At 45.6% G+C, this 17,652-nt stretch overlaps 1 protein-coding gene across 8 annotated transcripts in view; it reads left to right on the plus strand.

The window, feature by feature from the left end:
• The window catches only part of ITPRIP (inositol 1,4,5-trisphosphate receptor interacting protein), a 49,301-nt gene that overhangs the window by 18,117 nt on the left and 13,532 nt on the right, over nt 1-17,652 (plus strand). For 7 of the 8 annotated variants that reach the window (XM_075504602.1, XM_075504601.1, XM_075504595.1 and 4 more), the window contains one exon: nt 3,027-6,398. The exons of the other annotated variant lie outside the window; for it this stretch is intronic. In XM_075504602.1, coding sequence (XP_075360717.1) covers nt 3,040-4,689 — 1,650 coding nt within the window. In that variant the 5' untranslated portion in view covers nt 3,027-3,039 and the 3' untranslated portion in view covers nt 4,690-6,398. Of the gene's footprint in view, nt 1-3,026; nt 6,399-17,652 lie in introns of those variants that run through there. 8 annotated transcript variants of the gene reach the window in all.

Genomic DNA, 17,652 nt, shown 5'->3' on the forward strand with positions numbered 1-17,652 from the left:
GACTGCGCATCATTAACCTTAAGCCTTAACTGGGGTTAATGTTTAGCTTCATTTTCTGGTGTGAATAGCTACAGTAGCAAAAGGGCAGTTTTGACCAGGAAAAATTCCTCTGTTCGGGCTGAAAACAGACATGCCTCTTGCAAATTCACGTGACCTGAAGATGTTGTCACTTCCAGTTTTCATCCTGACTCTCTTCCAGGGGTTGATGCCTGTAGAGTTTGCTGGGGGAAAAGATTGTGTGCATACTTCCTAACCTACTCCTGCAAAATCAGCTGGGGTAGCCTAGACTGTCAGTGTGACTCAGAATTAATTCAGCTGAGCCAGCCAGTGATGGACTTGGGGATGTCTGCCTAACCCCTTCTGCTAGCAGAGCTTTGGGGCAGGTAACCTCTGGAAGCAGCTGGGCAGCTGGGCACGGGAGAGTCTTGAAGGGTACAAGAAAATCCTAAGGAAGCTAACTTCTTTCAGCCTTACGCATCTAAGAAGTAATCTGGTAACAGTAAAACATCTCATCAGCAGGGACAGAGGTCTAGCAGGACAGAGCAGCAATGTCGTCCTGGTCAAGACTGCAAGAGGAGGCATCTGGCCCTTGGCCATGTTATTTTTAAGCTTGGAAAGCACACATGGTCTGCAAGAGCGTAGCACTAAGGAAAGGAACTTGCCAGCGCTTCCTGCCCTGCCCCGGCAAACTGATAAAGCCCTTTGCAATGCACGGCGACCCCAGCTTATTTTTAAAATGTGGCCAGGCATGGAGCTCACAGAGTAACTGGAACAGCCAGCTTTGGGCATTAATTCAGCTTTAATTCATTGCCTGATGAATTAAAGAGTTAATGTAAATGTAAAAAGGGCAAGAAAGGCCAGCAAACGATCTCCAGAGCAATGTCTGCGTAAGGTATGCATCTATGCATGTACATGGGATCTAAAAAAAGGGTAGTTAGTAAATGTTACGCAGGGAGGGGCACTTAGCATTATCCTGAGCACCGTGTGAATTTTCTTGCTGCTTGGACAATGCATCTCAATCCTGTTCCCTTCCCTTGTTATTCCAGTCCCAGCCCTCTTGTCGGCAAAGACAATTGCATGCCGAAGGATACAGTTCCCTTGTACAGTAAGTGCTCACATCGAGGAAATCTGGGTTCCTGCAATCGAAAGCCAGCAGTTTGTTGTGGAGTAATGATAACAAGGCCTACTGGGACGGATTTATCTTCATTGCATGCCCTGTGGAGGCATAAATGAGATTGCCAGAGATGTTCTCCTTCTTGCCCAGACACTGGGACAGCAGGGTTGCTGTGCTAGCAAAACAAGCTGGGTTCAGGCCAGGAAGGAGCTATTGCAGGGGGAGAAAATTACAGCCCTCAGCTCCTGGTGCACACACGGTGCCTCACCATCTCTTGGCTCTCTGTGAAACAGCCTCGTTCCTGCAGCAGGATGAATTGGTTTGTTAAGAATGAGATTATTCTTTCTGGTTTGATTGATTAGGTATTTTATGGATATACTTTATTTCTGTAACAGAAACCCTTTTCTTTAAAACACGCTTTTGAGGCATTAAAGGGGCTGCATTAAAGTGTCCCAGCTGGAAGAAGAAATACCCCTGCTTGTCTGTCTTGTCCTTCTGATCTCCCTGTGCTAGGACTGAGGGGTAGTGTTGCTAGAAAGAGGGACTGGTGAGCTTGCCACATCTCAGCAGTGGGTGACAACCTCAGATTGTCCTGCCCTGAGCAGGTGCTTGGGATCTTGCTGGTGATGTTAGCCCTCCAGAAACAGAAAAGACACCTGGGAGGATGCAGTCCAGGCTTTATCCTAAGCACTCTCTGTCCCAAACCTCTGGGAGGCCTCGTCAGGGCCAGGTGGGTGCCCCAGCAATGGGACTGTGTCCCAGAAAGCTAGGAATTAAAATTCTTTCATCATGAGCCCCATGGCATGGAAAGCTTTATTAAGGTCTGAGCAGCAGAGCCAGTAACCACACGAAGCAACTCCAAAACACCATAGCAGTCTCAGTCATGCCAAAGGCCTGTGCAAGGGGTGACATGTGGGACTGTTGCTGGCACACAGCTGCCTGTGGCAAGCGCAGTGACGCCAAGACCCAGAGTGTGTCCTCACAGCCATGCTGAGGTCATTTCAGATAGGAGTGAGCTGGCTGCAAGCACAGGTGTTAAGGGGGTGCTCGGGGAAGATGGCTTAGATCAAAGCCGTGGTGTTTACTAGTGTCTTCCACAGATTAACAGTGAATTAAGCACCAAAAATAAAATAATACACCCGATGCTTTTAAAACCACTGGGTTAAAGGAAACCCTTTCCAGTTTAGCAATCTTTCTGTCTCTGCCATTTTTCCGGGGATCACAGTCATGAGGCATCCTGGGGGCCAGGAGGGTTTGCCACAGCCTGATCCTGATGGTGCTGAAAGGCAGGAAGAGCTTTGCCTCTAGTGCCTGCTTAGAAGCACAAAACCGTGCAGGCTTTTTCTCACCCAGGCGCACATAACCAGCACTGGCAGTGAAGATTGCTCTGATCCAGGCAGGCTCTGTGGGTCCCCAGACATGCTTAACAGGGAAGGTGGCCAGGACAGCCCTGCCTATGCCATTGCCACGTCTGCTACATTAGCCTTATGTTGAGGGAAAGCAGTGGTCATCTCCAGCCCTGCTTTTTTACATCTGAGGAGGTCCTGTCTGCTTCTTTCCCTTTCTGTCCTGAGAACTTTAAAGGAGGGAGGAAGGACATGCCCTCCCACACTGCCCCAACAGCATCACAGTGGGTTGACAGTAGCAAGCGCCTTCACAGTTCTGTTCTTCCAAGTTAATTTGATAAGAGGACACTTTCACCCTCACTATCTGCTGATAAAGTCTCTTTGGGAAGCTTGGCTGATAACTTGCAGAAACAGCCATGTGCTTAGGAGCTTCTGGACTCAAGCAGTTTTTTCAGGGCTAGAAAGGATGCCAAAGCTTTTATTCAAGTGGGGAGTTTCTTTCATTTTTCTTCTTGAGGGGAATATACTCCAAATCATGGGTCATTCTGCCTTTCTTTCTCTTCCAGGGAAGGAACTGCCATGCCTGTGGGAATCTTCCGGGTGTGCCTAGTGGTGATTACAGCTATTGTCAACCACCCACTCCTCTTCCCTAAAGAGAATGGCACTGTCCCTGAGAACGCAGAAGAAATCATCCAGAAGATGAAGGAGCGGGAGGAGAGCCTTCGGCTGGAGCAGCTGCGCTTGGAGCAGGAAATCGCAGACCAGGAAGCCACACAGAAGGCTCTGGAAAAGGCTGCAGAGGTAGTGCAGGAAAGCAAAGAGGAAAAGGTCCGATGGGATATGTGGACTGCCCTTTCCATGGTCATCTTCCTGCTGATCGAGCTCTGGAGACAGGATTTCCAGGAAGGGAACTGGCAGGACACAGGAGGAGAAGAGGATGACATGGCTGTCCTGGGGAAAGTATTTAAAGGAGTGGCCTTCCCTGACAAGGCTGTCTTGGCCAGCTTCTATGAGAAGCGCATCCTGGGTACCACTGGAGACATGGCCAGGATGCGGGAGATGGTGGAAGGCTTTGCAGACGACCTGCTGGAGGCCTTGAGGAGTGTTTGTAACCGGGATGCTGACATGGAAGTGGAGGACTGCATGGGTGTGGGGAGCATGTATGAGAATTGGAGAGTGCGTAAACCTTTTGTCTGTGATCTGATAGTGCCTTTTGCCCCCCCAGAGCCATACTGTTTCCGGACCCAGACCTGGTGCTCTGGCAACTCTTTTCCCCCAGATGAACAAGGTTATGGCACTATCAAGGTATGCAGGGCAGATGAGGATGTGACAGGTTGCATCTGTGACAAGACTAAACTAGGGGAAGATATGCTGTGCCTCCTCCATAGCCAAGCCAATACTACCAGGCCCAGCAGTGAGATGGAAGACCTCCTGTGCTTCAAAAATACTCAATATCTGGATGCTGATCAAGTCATGAAGTGGTTCCAGATCGCGGTCACCAAGGCCTGGAACAGAATCTCCCACAAGTACGAATTTGACCTTTCCTTCAGCCTCCTGGACTCACCAGGAGCCCTGAAGATAAAATTTAGGTCAGGGAAATCGATTGCCTTCAACCTCACCCCTGTGGTGCAGTACGAGAACTCTGACGTTTACTTCATTTCTCATTTCCCTCGGAGGGGCCTGGCAGCAGACCTCCCCTCCAGCACTCACTGGTTTCTCACCTTCACAGTGTATGAGAGGAGGTTCATCCAGCTGGTCTCCAAAACGCTGCCTGCTAACGCCTGCCATGTCAGCTGCCTTCAGATCCTCTCCTTCCTCCATGGGAAGCAGTGCAGCCTCACAGGTCCAAGCGGGCTCACCAACTACCACCTGAAGACAGTGATGCTGCATCTCCTGCAGGCACGTCCCAGTCAGGACTGGGCCCCAGAGAACTTGGAGGCCCGTCTACAGGACATGCTGAAATTCCTGGAGAAATGTTTGCATGAGAAAAAGCTCTACCACTTCTTCATTGGCAATGGGAAGGTACCAGCAGAGCTGAGCTTCCCCATCATATTCCAGAGGGCTGAGCCTCTCAACCTTTTCCGTCCCTTTGTGCTACGCAGGGATGTTTACAGGAAAACAGTGGACACGTTCCACGAGATGCTCAGGAACATGTCGGCACTGATAAATGAGTACACGGTGCACATTCCCCTTGCACACACCAATGGGATCCGTAAAGAATCCCTTTAACCAAAGCCAGCAGGTTAAAAGCCAACACTTGTTCCTCTAAGCACAAGTCCAGAGGGCAGCTTTCCGAAGCCTCCTGGAGACAACTGACTTTGCCAGTACAGCTTCTTGTCTGCAGCTGAACCGGTCCTGGGCCATGGTTTCTGCAGTAAGGGAGAGGGGGTGGGGGGAGGATACGGAGAAACTGGAAGATGTGGTATAAAAGTAAGTTTCTGCTCCACTGGTGTGCTGGCTGGGTTTTATGCAGCTAAGAATATATTTTTCTATTGTGCCTCAGACACGCTACAGTGGTGGTGAGCAACAAATATGACTAATTTATTCAGATGCCTGCAATGCAAATAGTGGTGGTGGCCAAATAACTTCATTTCCTTTGGAAGAGGGAGATAAGAAAAGGGTGGAGGAATCAGAGACAGGATCTTGGGATCGCAGGAGCCTGTCTGCTTGCAGACAGCAGGAGCTCTGCTACCAATGGGAAGCGCAACGTAAGACTCGGTGCTGATGTGGGGAGGAGGGTCATGCACAAGATCTGGACTGGATGGAGATCTTTAAATCAACCACAGCTCTTTAATCAAAAGGTAACTGTAGTTATAAAAAAAAGCCTTCTTGATAGGACTTGCAGCAGTAGATTAAATGGCTTGTCCTGTCCTTCAAAAACACCCCTGCACCCTGCACATTTCTTCTCCCTGGGGAGGACGTAGCAAAGCAGGGAGCAGGGTCTGTGTCTTCAGACCACTTCATTCGAGTCTTCCATTTTCTTCATGGTAACATGGCTAGTGGGTTATATTCCTGGCCATTTTCCATGGATAAATGGACAGGAACCTTTTTCACCTTAGATAAAAGAGAGAAACACCGTTATTGGGTTCTGGCGTTTTGGTTTGTTTGTTTTCCTTACCTTGGGGCAGCAAGGCTGAGAACAGCCAAAAGAGAAAGGACTGCTACAGGTTTTGCTTTCATAAAAGAAGCAGTTCTCCAAAATTATCCTGTAATGAAGCCAATCTCAGCAGTCTGGTAGCAGGAGGGAACAATCACCCTTCAAATGAGAGTGTGACTCTCCCAGCGTGGTTCCAATGAGGCCAAGGCCAGCAGGATGGCTCTGAGTTAGGAGGAGGGGATGAAAGAGATGCACATGTAGCAGAGCTTGGCAGCTCTGTCTCTGCAGCTGCCTTGTGGTCTGTGTCGCATCCCTTCTGCTCCCAGATACCCAGGCAAAAGCTACCTGTTTACCTCCATACAGGGTCTCCTCAATCCTTTTAAAGACTGCTGCTCTGATGAGGCTCTGAGGAGCTGCTGCTAGCAGACTGTCATTTGCTGAGTCAGGAGTGCAATGGGGAAATGACAGCTTCTGCAGGCTTTCAAGCCAGTGGAGAATCTCAAGGCATGTGCTAAAAAACCCAATGCGGAAATGGAGGTGCCTGAACTCCCTCAAGAAGCAGCACATTAGTGCTGTGCCAGTGGGCTGCCCAGCCCCGGTGAGGTGGCTTTGCTGGAGGAGAGGGCTCAGTAGCTCCTCACCCTCTTTCGTGTGCTTCGTGCAGGATCCAAGCCAGGGCCTCAGTGCAGATCTGCTTTGTGCTGGTCCCAGAGGCCTGGCCTCCAGTGCTAAGGGGCCTTTCCTACCATTTTCTTACACTAGGATTTCCTGCAATTTCCTACGCTAGGGCTTCTCTGCGTCCTGTTTGCAAGAAGGTAGTTGTTCTGCGTGGTGAGACCCATCAGGGTCTCAATATCATCATATCATCTCAGTATCATCATATCATGATATCTCAATATCATCATATCATGATGATATCATGATATCTCAATATCTCATATCATGATATCTCAATATCATCATATCATGATGATATTACCATGACTCCACAGGTCCCTTTTTATCAATCCTCTCTATCACATGCATCGGAGAGATTTAACCCTGTATCACTACTAGGAACAGCATACAGCATGAGGCTTATTATCCAGCCTGTTGATAAGCAAACTCTCCATAGACGTGTTGTCTCCTCCCTTTTCCTGGTAAAAACCATTTCACCACCTCCTTGATGTCTGCTCTTGTCTGTCCCTCCACCAGTGAGGGACATTTCTTGCACAAAGCCAGAGAAAGCTGTAACTCCTGTTTCCACACTTGGTTTATAAGAAAGCACAGGTGGGGACAGGGAACTCTTTGCTCAAATTGCTGCTCCCCTTAGCTTTTCTAATCACAGCTATAGGGTGGTTAAGTAATATTTCTGAGCAGAAAGGAAGGGGTAGGAAGCAAAATGGGAAAGAAGAGGCTGGTGGGTAATGCCAGTAGGAAAGAGTCTTGGATCATCAGTCCTTGCTTCAGCACCCTCGGTGATGAGTGCCTGGGAGATGGCCAGAGCTGGCAGAGCAACAGGGCAGGACTAATTGCTAACGCTAAAGAGTGCTGTAAGCTCCTGGCTTTCATTAGCACAACCAAGCAAGCCTTCCCCAGCAGGAAAGAGGGCAGGAGCAATCTCAGGGGACACAGCAAGCAGGTAGTGACAAGCAGAGGTACAGGATGGGTGGATGAATATTGGAGCCTGGAGGCTACATTGGAAGCTGTGTAAGCTGTTTGCAAACCCAAGCAATTTGCCATTTTTACCTGCCCAGATTTACTGCACAGTGCCTGTAGAAGATCCAGCTTTGCATGGGCTGCGGGCAGGCAGGTCATGCTGAAGCAGTTGTGGTTGGAGTTGCTTCTAAATGTGTTCCCAGCCAGAGAGAAATAAAAATTTCTCTGCCGTTTCCTGTCAGGAGTCTAAATTTAGCCTGTCCAAAGAACAGAAACAAATTTGTGACCCAGGTCTCTCAGGAAATGACGTTCAGGGTTGAAAAATAACTTTTATATAAGGTTGAGCAGGGGGAGGATGAGAAGAAAAGGCTGTTGAACAGAATAAGGTAACTCCCCTGTTAAAATGTCAGAACAAAGCTTTGTAACGCCAGTCCTACAGGCTTGTAAACATGCCTAAACTCGTCTTTACACAGCTCTGAGCAATGCTGCTCAGACTTAAAGGGAACCTAAACTGATAAGTGGATTGAATCTTTTGTTCTTGATTTTCTGTATTTGTGTGCTTGTTCTCTCTTAAGCCCAAACTGACCCTGAAGTGTTCCAATGGGTTTTAGTTGAACCCAAGCTGGAGCTGAACCAAGGAATTTATGGATTTGATTCCCCTGAGGCTTAATTTTCCTACATGCAATATGCTCATTTTACCCTGAGCACCTTTTAAGAGGTCTGTTCTGTGCATTTAGGCTGTGAGGGAACCCACTCATACCTATTGGGGAGGTAGAAGTGCTCTGTGATTATAAGCTGTGCTCCAGTAAGCCTCGGGGCAGAGATCTTCCTTGTAAGCCATATACCAGTATATATACCAGAGGTATATATGTCTCCCATCTGAGGAGATGTGGGTACACAGCATTTCTCTGGATCAGACCTCTGCAGTGGTACAAGGAGGCCATGATGTGAAGCACGTCATTCCTTGGATGACCTTGTCTCTCCTGTATTAAATCTTTGCCCACCAAGTACTAGCCCTATCAGTAGAAGGCCGCACTCACATTTCATAAAAAAGGTTTATAAGACAGTTCAGCTCCATCAGCTGTCAGCCAATAAAAATGTCCTAAGACATTGTAGTGCCATCCGTGTTTAGTTCTGCCTTGATTGAAGTCTGGCTGGGCATTCATAGGAAGCAGGTTTAAAGGGTGGGGTGGAAGTGGGATTTTGTGTTTTAAAGTGAATAACATTCTTTTAAAACCAAACAGCATGTGACATGTAACAAACACACAACATCTCTTTGGTAATGCCTGTATCTCTGTAAGAGATCCTAAGGAAGGGTAAACTGCCTGTCCCAGACCTCTTCTATCTCAGTGCTGTTCTTGCTATTTGCTAACCAGGTGAATTTAACAGATGAACTCTTATTGCCTTCTGCTGGTTTCCAACCACTCCCTCCACCCTCAACTTGTGGTTTTAATATTTTATTATAGGCTGTATCAAAGCAATGGAATTAGTGGTGGCTTGATAGCAGCCAGTGATCCACAACATAGCCTCAGGAGCCATTTGCCTGTAGGAAATGTCTTGGTCTAAGGTTATTATTGTTGTTCAGGAGCTGAATGTTTTCGAAGGGGAACTGTTGGGAGTTCACACTTTAGTATGTGGCAACCATAGAATATGGCCTCTCTCTCTCCAAGTTGCTCTGTATACAGGTCTTATGGGGACATAAAGATATATTTCAGCAAAGAGATCCAAAATTTCATCTAGTATTCAAGCAGCAGGATTTGGTGCTTGTTCACCAGATGTTTTTAATGCAAACTTTGCAACATTTTCTCTGTGGTGAAGAAATTTACCCACCTGTAACAGCTTAGCTGCTGGTCATTGAGGGGTTAGTTCTCATAGGATCCTACATAGTAAATAGCTTTATTTATTACTTGTCTTTTTTTTAGGATTGGGGGTGTGTGTGTAATATGTTAACTCAGAAGCAAAACTGTAGTATGAAGATCAATCTTGGCAATGCAGCTGAGATGGGCAACAGCACCAAAACTCTCCAAACTAAGGTCTTCCTTGATTGACAATGCTGTACTCAAACCGCTGCTTTTATAGCAGGACACTGTTGAATTTGTATAGATGTTCTCATGCAGCTTTATTTATAATAAAGGAAGTCTTATACAAAATCTAAATAAGTCTGTTTTGTTTCTAGTCCCCCCAATATGTTTCTGAGAAAGCAGAAGGATAGAGTGGGGATATGCCCAGTGCAGTCCTAGCACAGCGAGCCCAATAGCAAGAATCCCTGTGATTTCTGAGTGCCTGTAGAAATTGTTCCAGAATAAGATGCAACATGAACATAAAGTGGAATAGCTATTCCAGAATAATGCCAGGGATGTCAGACTTCCTGAGAGTATGAATCCACAGGAATTCAAAATAATTATTCTGGATATCTCTGCTCAAAAAATACCCTTTTGTGGCAAGCCCTAAATATTGCTGGTAGATATCGCCCTTATTGGCTGAACCAGACATTTCCTGAATTTCCAGTTCAGCTACAGGAATCCTCTTTACCTGCTTGTTTTACAGCCAAGTTCCAGCAACCACCCACCACCGCTTAGCCTCCTGCTTAACCCCTTTCTCTGGTTTAAGGGAATGGCACCTCCTTGTTAATATTCTAATGTGCTCTGGCTCTGGAAGGAAATCCAAAGCTAGTTATGAATTCATATAATAAAAACACAACTGGTTCCTTGGTGACATGTCTTCTAGCCCCACAGAATGCTCTGCACACCTCTAATTAATAACTCTGCCTTCTGGTGATTGCTGGGGCTGAATCAGTATTGAACAGGTCTGAGAAGCAGCTGGCTTAAGAGTTACAGCCCAAGTCTACCTAGCCAGCAGTTACAATTTCCCAGGGTCAATCACACACTGCAGTAAATAGAGCATGTGAGTGCTGTGGCCCAGGATCATCAGCAGTCTTGGTTGTTTTAGTGCAACTTTGCTATTTAAAATAAACAAATAAACCCACCATGCTTTAAAACTCAGTCTGACAAGCTCAACAACATTTTCTCCATTGAGCTGTTGATTTCCTGGAGTAGAAAATCCTTTTTCAGAAGGGCAATTAGCCATACCATGCCATGCCCTGGCCATTATTACAGTATTATCTGCCATAGAGTAGGCAGATGCAGAGACAAAGAGAGGCCAACCCCAGCCACTAGAGATTTTTGGCCACCTCTTCTAGCAGTAAAACAGTTTTCCTCTAGGCTTTGATCTGGATACTTTCTTCAGAGATTCAAATTCTTGTGTTTTCCTTATTTCCAGGCTTTCTTAAAGCCTTGATTCCAATGTGCTGGGTTTCATCAGAAGTCTAGCAGCCTAGAGTTTCAGCATACAATTATGGCTACGCTGCAGTCCAGAAATGTGCTTCCCGCACCTGTAGGCAATATTCCTAGAGATGGACAAAAGCTACTGAGGTAACAACCACCCTGCAGCTCAAACCTTAAATGTGTGCTTTATGGCTGGAGATTTAGCTAGTGCACTTAGACATGGCTATCTGTTTATGCTTGGTTGGTGTGTAAAGTCACTGTTCTGGGAAGTCCTTCACTCCTCAAGCGAAGAGACAGATCATCCCAGGCTTGGCTAATGAGCACGTGAACTTGAACTGAGAGTAAACCTCAGTCTTGTCCTCTCAGTCTCATGAATATGCAATTGCCTTTCACTTGCAACTGTATTTATAAAAAAAATGGAGCTGCCTTTTATTAATGATTGTACCCTACCAGCACAGTATAGGGCTTGTGCACTGAAAGTCCTGTGTCATGGACCTGGAAACGTGCATACCAGCCATTCCCTCCCACTGCTGCATGGCTAATTGCTCTATGTCATGTTCCAGGTCTCTGTCCCCTTCCACATTCAATTTCTTCTAAAATCAAAACTCCCAAGAGAAAATACACCAAAAAAAGGCTAATTTTTACTTGGATTTAAAAAGCATCACTCTCTTTTCCAGCTAGATGCATCTCTAATCTCAGTTTTTATTACCACTTTAAAATAATCCCCGAGAAGAGAGGTGAGTTTGTGGTGGTGTACTTTTTAACATTTTTTCAGTACATTGAGAATAAATAGCTGAATATGGGGAAGTTACACAAAGCAAATCAAGTCTGTCACATGCCAGAAAACCTCTACTTGGCTTCTGATGCTGTCAGGTCTATGTGGGAGGGCGAGTGCAAGATTAAAACAACCAGCACATAGCAGAGTGAGTACCTCCACTGCCTTAGTTTAGTAGATGATCAGACCTTAAAGACCTGGGCATTTTTGCTTTCAATACCCATATGTTGTTTAAATGTTTTAGATGGCAGAAGCTGACTCAGTAATTATGGGAAGAGGTCTTAGGCATTTACAATTTCTCTTTTGGGGCAAGAACACAAGTAACATTTACCGCCTTCTCCTCCCTTATTGTCCAATAAAACTCCTCTTTTGGTCATTAAAAGCTTCCCATAAAGTCTCCTTGTAACACTTAAAATAAAGACCTTGCTGGTTTACATCTGTGTCTCTAAGCCATAAGCTCGGAAGTCACAGTAACTGTCTATTACTCTGTTAGGGCCTCCAATCTGGCCCCGTAAAGTTGCTGTGACATTGGGCATTGACCGCCACTTCATTTGAAAACTTCAAAACAGCATTTTAAATGCTGGAAATTTGGAAATAGATCAAATAAAAGAACATGAGAATAGCAGGTATAATGTTAACTGTGAAACTTCTCATTTTAATGAAGGTTTTCAAACACCTTCAGTTTTGAAGGTGTTCAAAAGAAGTTCAAAAACCAGTTCAGGGTTCTTTCAGTTTCCCACAATTCCCAAATCATCTGAGTTCGCTGAAGTCCATCATTAACAACCCTCTCCAAACCCACTGAGTGAGAGGTACACACCTCTCAGACAAGTTTCTTGAGGCTGGAGTTGTTTCAGCGGCTTGCTCTCTACTAGGGGCTCTCTCAGATAGACTGTCCCACCAATAAGCCCAAGTTGAGTCACATTAGCATTTAGATGAATGTGCTAGCACAGATGTCTGTAGCATGTCTCCCCGGTGCCATGAGCTGCTGTACTTGCTACAGCCTGCTCCTCCTCTCCCTACACAAGTTTCCCCATGACATTTAAGATTGAAATCAAGTTACCCCTGATGTGGTACCTAACTTTTGGCAAAACTCAGAAAGGTCATGAAAAGCTCGTGAATGCAGGTCCAGTCTGCATCCCTGGTCCCCCAGCACAGTGACAGACTTCACTGGACAGGTAACACTTGCAAATGCTATAAGCAGCCTTTTCCAAAAGCAGAAGAAAAAGATCTCCTTTTATGCAGTACCTGGATATGTAACTGTTATATTGGGCAGTTCTTACGGATTTGACATGAAACACCCCTGTATCTCACAACCTTCATGGTAATCACATACATAATTCTGATGTGTGGCTAATACTAAAGATCTGCAGACCTTAGAAAAATTGTTTATTCCACCGAGGAATGTATTTCTGTTTCCCAACTCTGCACAATGTTGTTTTGCTACTATGCAAACCAGGGTGATGTTTGTGTTGATACAAATTAGCACTTTTCAAGCATTAAGTCATCCGAAGAGGCAGGCAGGACAGCAAAGCCAGGAGAATAATTCACAGCTAACAATTTATCTAATGACTTTTTACCACTCATGGAATATCCACAAGCAAGGACAGAATCTCCTTTATTTCAAGTAGGCAGAAATGTCTGTGCTATAAAAAAGCAAGCACAACCTCAGAGGATATGGTGACCTACAGGCATGCTAACATTAATTTGGTCAGCTACCACTAGCAGTCAAGCTGGGAGCACTGGTCTCAGAATGGGATACTGCTCAGGATTTGCCCACTTCTTGAACAGGTTTCATCCTCTCTGCTCAACTCTGTGTTATGGGTCTTTGCTTGCAGGTCTAAAAGCTAACTCAGGTCTGTCCCCAAGTGCCACTAGCACAGTATCAGCTGTGTCTTGTATTTAACTGGATTGTGTTTGCTTGGAAAAAGGATTTCTCAAGGTATTGGTTCACTGGCTCCAACCAAACATTTGAGCTGTTGTACCCCTTCCAAGTAAAATTCCAGGCAGCCCTGCCTTTTTCTAAAATGATGAATTCATTATGGCAACATAAACTAGGTTATTTTTAGCCAGTTTCCTATGCAGTCAGTGTGTGCATGCATTGGGGGGGGGGAGGGCAGGGGGGCGGAGAGGGAAGGAGAGTCTATCCCTTCATCTCCTGCCAAGTAACTTTTGAGTCCATCAAACACTTTAACCAAATTTGACAGATCTGTAGAGACCTCAGAAATACTCAGCTCCGATAAATTTGAGGCAAGCAGGCAGATGGGTAAAGGACAGAGACTCTCATAATGCTGAGAAAGGACACAAGAGGTCTTTTAAATGGCCCCAGTGCAGTAAAAAGCAGTTGGTACTCATGCCTAGCCAGACCTGAAGAAATAAGCTGTGAGAAAACAGGGTTGTATTACTTCTGCTACTCTCCAAATGATCTGCACAACTTTGTAGCAGAGCCTTGATAGAAGATGGAGGCAGCAAACAAACAGATATTCCTATCATATCTATTGGAAAAGTCTGGTCCCAAAACAGAAATCTGAACAAGCCCATGCTGTGGATCAATTACTGTTACAGTGTTCTTCAAAAGAAACGTCACTTTCTAGTTATGTTACATTTAGAAGTGCCATCTTGGACTCCTCAGCTGCTAGAAGCAATCCTTTGGCTGCAGAGGCTTGAGGGACTCTATAGAGCAAAGCTTTTCAGTCATTGTTTGCAGAGGTGCTTCCTTTGAATAAAGGCACTGAGTTTTTAAGTAATTATGAATCTGTCTAGCTAAAACCAGAGCTTATCCAAACTTTTTTTTTGGGGGGGGGGAAAGGATCAGCAATTTCTGTTTTGAAGGTAGGTATCTTAGCTTTATTGATCTGCTCTGAGGTGGAAGTGCAGGGGGTGCTGAGGTGAAACATTTAAATACAGCCCTCACTGTTTAGGCATGAGTGCTTGTAAAATGTCTGACTGTAACACTGTTTTAAAAATTGTGCACAAGAATTAAGATTAAAACCCCAGTGAAGTTCTTAAAAATGTCTTAGGTGCTCTGCAGGAAAAGGAGTTGACTTTAGATGCGAAACAATCTTCAAATCCACCAACAGACCCACAGTCATTAACAGTCTCAACTTAGCAAAGACTTAATCATATGTAAGGAGCCAAGATTAAATTTCTGTGCTGCTTTCCAACACTTACAATGTCATTGGAAGTCCAATTAGGCACCTTTCTGCACACAATCTAACATCCAGGATCCAACACAGTGCAAGACAGACCCAGCAGGCAGAGCTAGGCAGAACTGGGATCAGTAAACCACATTGTTCGCAGCCTGACTCATCAGTCACTTCACCTCCCCAGGTGCATCAAGGCAGAAACTCATTTTATTGCTCCTAACCTTCAGTCTTGCTCACTAACCCTCTGCTGGGAATCAAACAGCACAGAGGGATTTCCCAAATCCACAGGGAAATAGTACTTAGCTTGCTAACATGTTCCAGGTCTCATCCCTGCCAGCTTGCACCAGGCAGGGCAGGGCAGCCCTGGATGGTTCTTGTGCCTGTAAGCACAAGTGATGCATAGCAGCTCTGCCTGGCCTCCGTCACACAGGCGTTCCCACGGGACAGAGGCGTTCTGCGCTGTCAGCACGATATTCCTGCCAGTTCAGTACACCTTCAGGGTTATCACATTATGTCAGTATTATGAAGCTCCTGTATGCAAAACTAGAGAAAAGCAAGGCTTGTCCACACGCAGGTTTCTACCAATGGCCCCACACCAACTGTTCTGCCAGAACCACACCTGGCATAGCTTTGGAGGTGAAAACTTTGACCCAGAGCAGAGATACACCAGCACAACACGACCAAGCTACATAAAGCATATGAAGAGGAATTGAAAGGCACCAAGCCTGTGGGTTTGAAGGCATGGGTTATATCAGAGGTTTCTTCCCACAAGGAGAAACAGCTGATTAATCACCCTGCCTTAGCTATTACAAGTAAGAGGAGACAGACTCTGCTTCCAAGCCTAAACTGGCATGGAAAAGAGCTGTGTGATGAATGTAGAGGGGGAAAAAAACCAGCCACACTTGTGGATTGGCCCAGAGCACATTACTATTGAGAGCCCCCTTCTGAGGATGGTTTGAGTGACAGGAGGAAAGGCATAAAAGCATCCTTTGAGGAAATGGGAATGTACGCAGAGAGCTGCGGGAAGGACAGTATTAAGCCATGATGTCTCACTGTTGGTCCTCATTGATTCTTCAGGTGGTCTGAAGTTGCCAGCTATTTTCCCCCAGCCCTACTATGCCTTTGCTGTGCCACATAGGTGACTCATGCAAATGGTTTGCAGCTTACAGGAAACACTATCTGCTCCCTACTCAGCTTGTGGCTGTTCAGTGCCCCTTTTCTTGGCTCCATTTTCCCTGGAGAGATGGCTTTTTCCATCAGCTTTGCCAAGAGTGGTGGTTCTAAGACGCAAACCTGCAGCACATGCTGTAATTCTCACAGGCTGCCTCCTGCGCATCGGAAGATGGCTGTGAACAGCACAGAACAGGCTCAGTACATTGGTCCCTTAATACGAGCTGCATTCTAACTTCCTCATGGACTCAGATACAGTGTTACTGCACACTGCTAAACAGCTGTCACACTCCACCCCAGATATACCTGCATCTCACTAACAAGTTTTAAAATTCCTGTTTTAGCAAATCAGCAAAGTGTTTTAGGAGGGGAAAAATCCTAACAACTTCACATGGCATTACTAATTTACTTGGCTAAATCAGCAACGCCATGCCTGTTGGCTTTGGACCAGCAGCAGAAAAGACTACTTCCATCTTATAGAAATTGGGGGTCGTTTAGTAAAATTGCATCTGATCTCATGACCGTAAAGAGACTGCATTTTTGTCAGCCATTCCCAAGTGAAACCAATGTCCAAGAAACAGAATGGTGAAGTAATTGGGCTACTAGCAGAGAAAGGAGACAGGTTAAGAAACAGCCAGTTCTCAAACCTTGATAACACAGGGGAACATTACAGATGCCACAACAGTGGAAAACTGGGGAGAGCAGGCCCAGAAGATGTAACACTGCGCCAACAACGCATGCCTAGCACGTGCACTCACATACAGCCAGGCGCCTCTGATGAGCAGGACAGACAGCTGTTAAATGAAACATGGCAAGAAGCTGAGATTTCCTTTTCTCTTCCTTTCTAATTCATTAGAAAAAGCAACAAAGCCACAGGCATGCGTATGGAGTTCACACAAGTGTTTCAGGTGTCCCTAGTATGTGACATTTGAGACTTTTCAAACCAGTATCTCCAGTTACTACCAATTCCAGCACAAGAAGCACAGACCCTTTAACACCTCCCTGGACAGGCCCTTCTCAACACAAGCAAGGACCTTCTATCATAGCCACAGTCCCATTCACCCAAGTTCCCACCCAACTTACCCAAAACTCAGCAAACCTTCCCAGATCTGATAGCCTGGGATCCCTCTCTCTCCCTCCATCTTGGCTCCCTTCCACCTTGCTCTTAGCTTCAATATAAGGGATCCTAAAATGATAATGAAGAACAAGAGGCTGGACCACATCTTGCATTATGGTACCAACCATAATGTGGTTGGTCTCAAGGACATCAGCAAAGATGTAGGGACATGCTACAAATGCAGGACAGAACGGGGCCTTGCTAATCTGAAGTATCCATCCATCACACTCCTAAACTCACTATTTCTACAAGTCAGCCTCCGTCTTTTTTTGTCTGACACCAGACTTTATTTTTTCTTTAACCTGTGCTGAGAGCAGTTATATTTGGTGGCACAAAAACAGAGAACAAAAAAAAATTCATCATTGTTTTTGAAAGCAATAGCACCACCCCAAATTTCAAGGGCAAAATATGGAGTGGAAGGTGAGTAAATACAGTACTTGCTGTACAATTTGATCCATAGAAGATTTTAAGGAGAGCTCTGACCAAAGGGCAGAGCTGTTCATCTGCTTGATCCTTTTATTAACTTCCATCTTTTTGCTCTGTTGACCAAAACTGAAAGATACATGTTTTCTTTTCTTGGCCTCTTTAAGCTAATACGATGTATCCTGTACACCCATCCACCCTGGAAAGAGAGCGCCAGTCCATCTCACATAACTTTTCCTTTCCTTTGAAGGCTAGGCCAAAGTGTTGCATATTCATTACCACATCAAGAACAATTTGCCTGAGGCCTGCATTTCTTGGTGTGCTGTAATGAGTTCAGGACCCCAGCTGTCTGCCTGGGGATTTAGAACACCGATATTTAATACTAAATTATAAGGCAGAATATTTCATTTTACTTTTTTTGCTGAAGTAGCATATCTATAATGGTACACTCTACAGCCACTAAATAAAGATGAGGAGAACACATCTTTCTGTTCAGACAACACAGTCTCTGGGTTACCATGGTCTGGCCCTAGCCAGTTCAGTTT

This window comes from Mycteria americana, chromosome 6 (genome assembly GCF_035582795.1).
Source record: "Mycteria americana isolate JAX WOST 10 ecotype Jacksonville Zoo and Gardens chromosome 6, USCA_MyAme_1.0, whole genome shotgun sequence".
Classification (NCBI taxonomy): Eukaryota; Metazoa; Chordata; class Aves; order Ciconiiformes; family Ciconiidae; genus Mycteria; species Mycteria americana.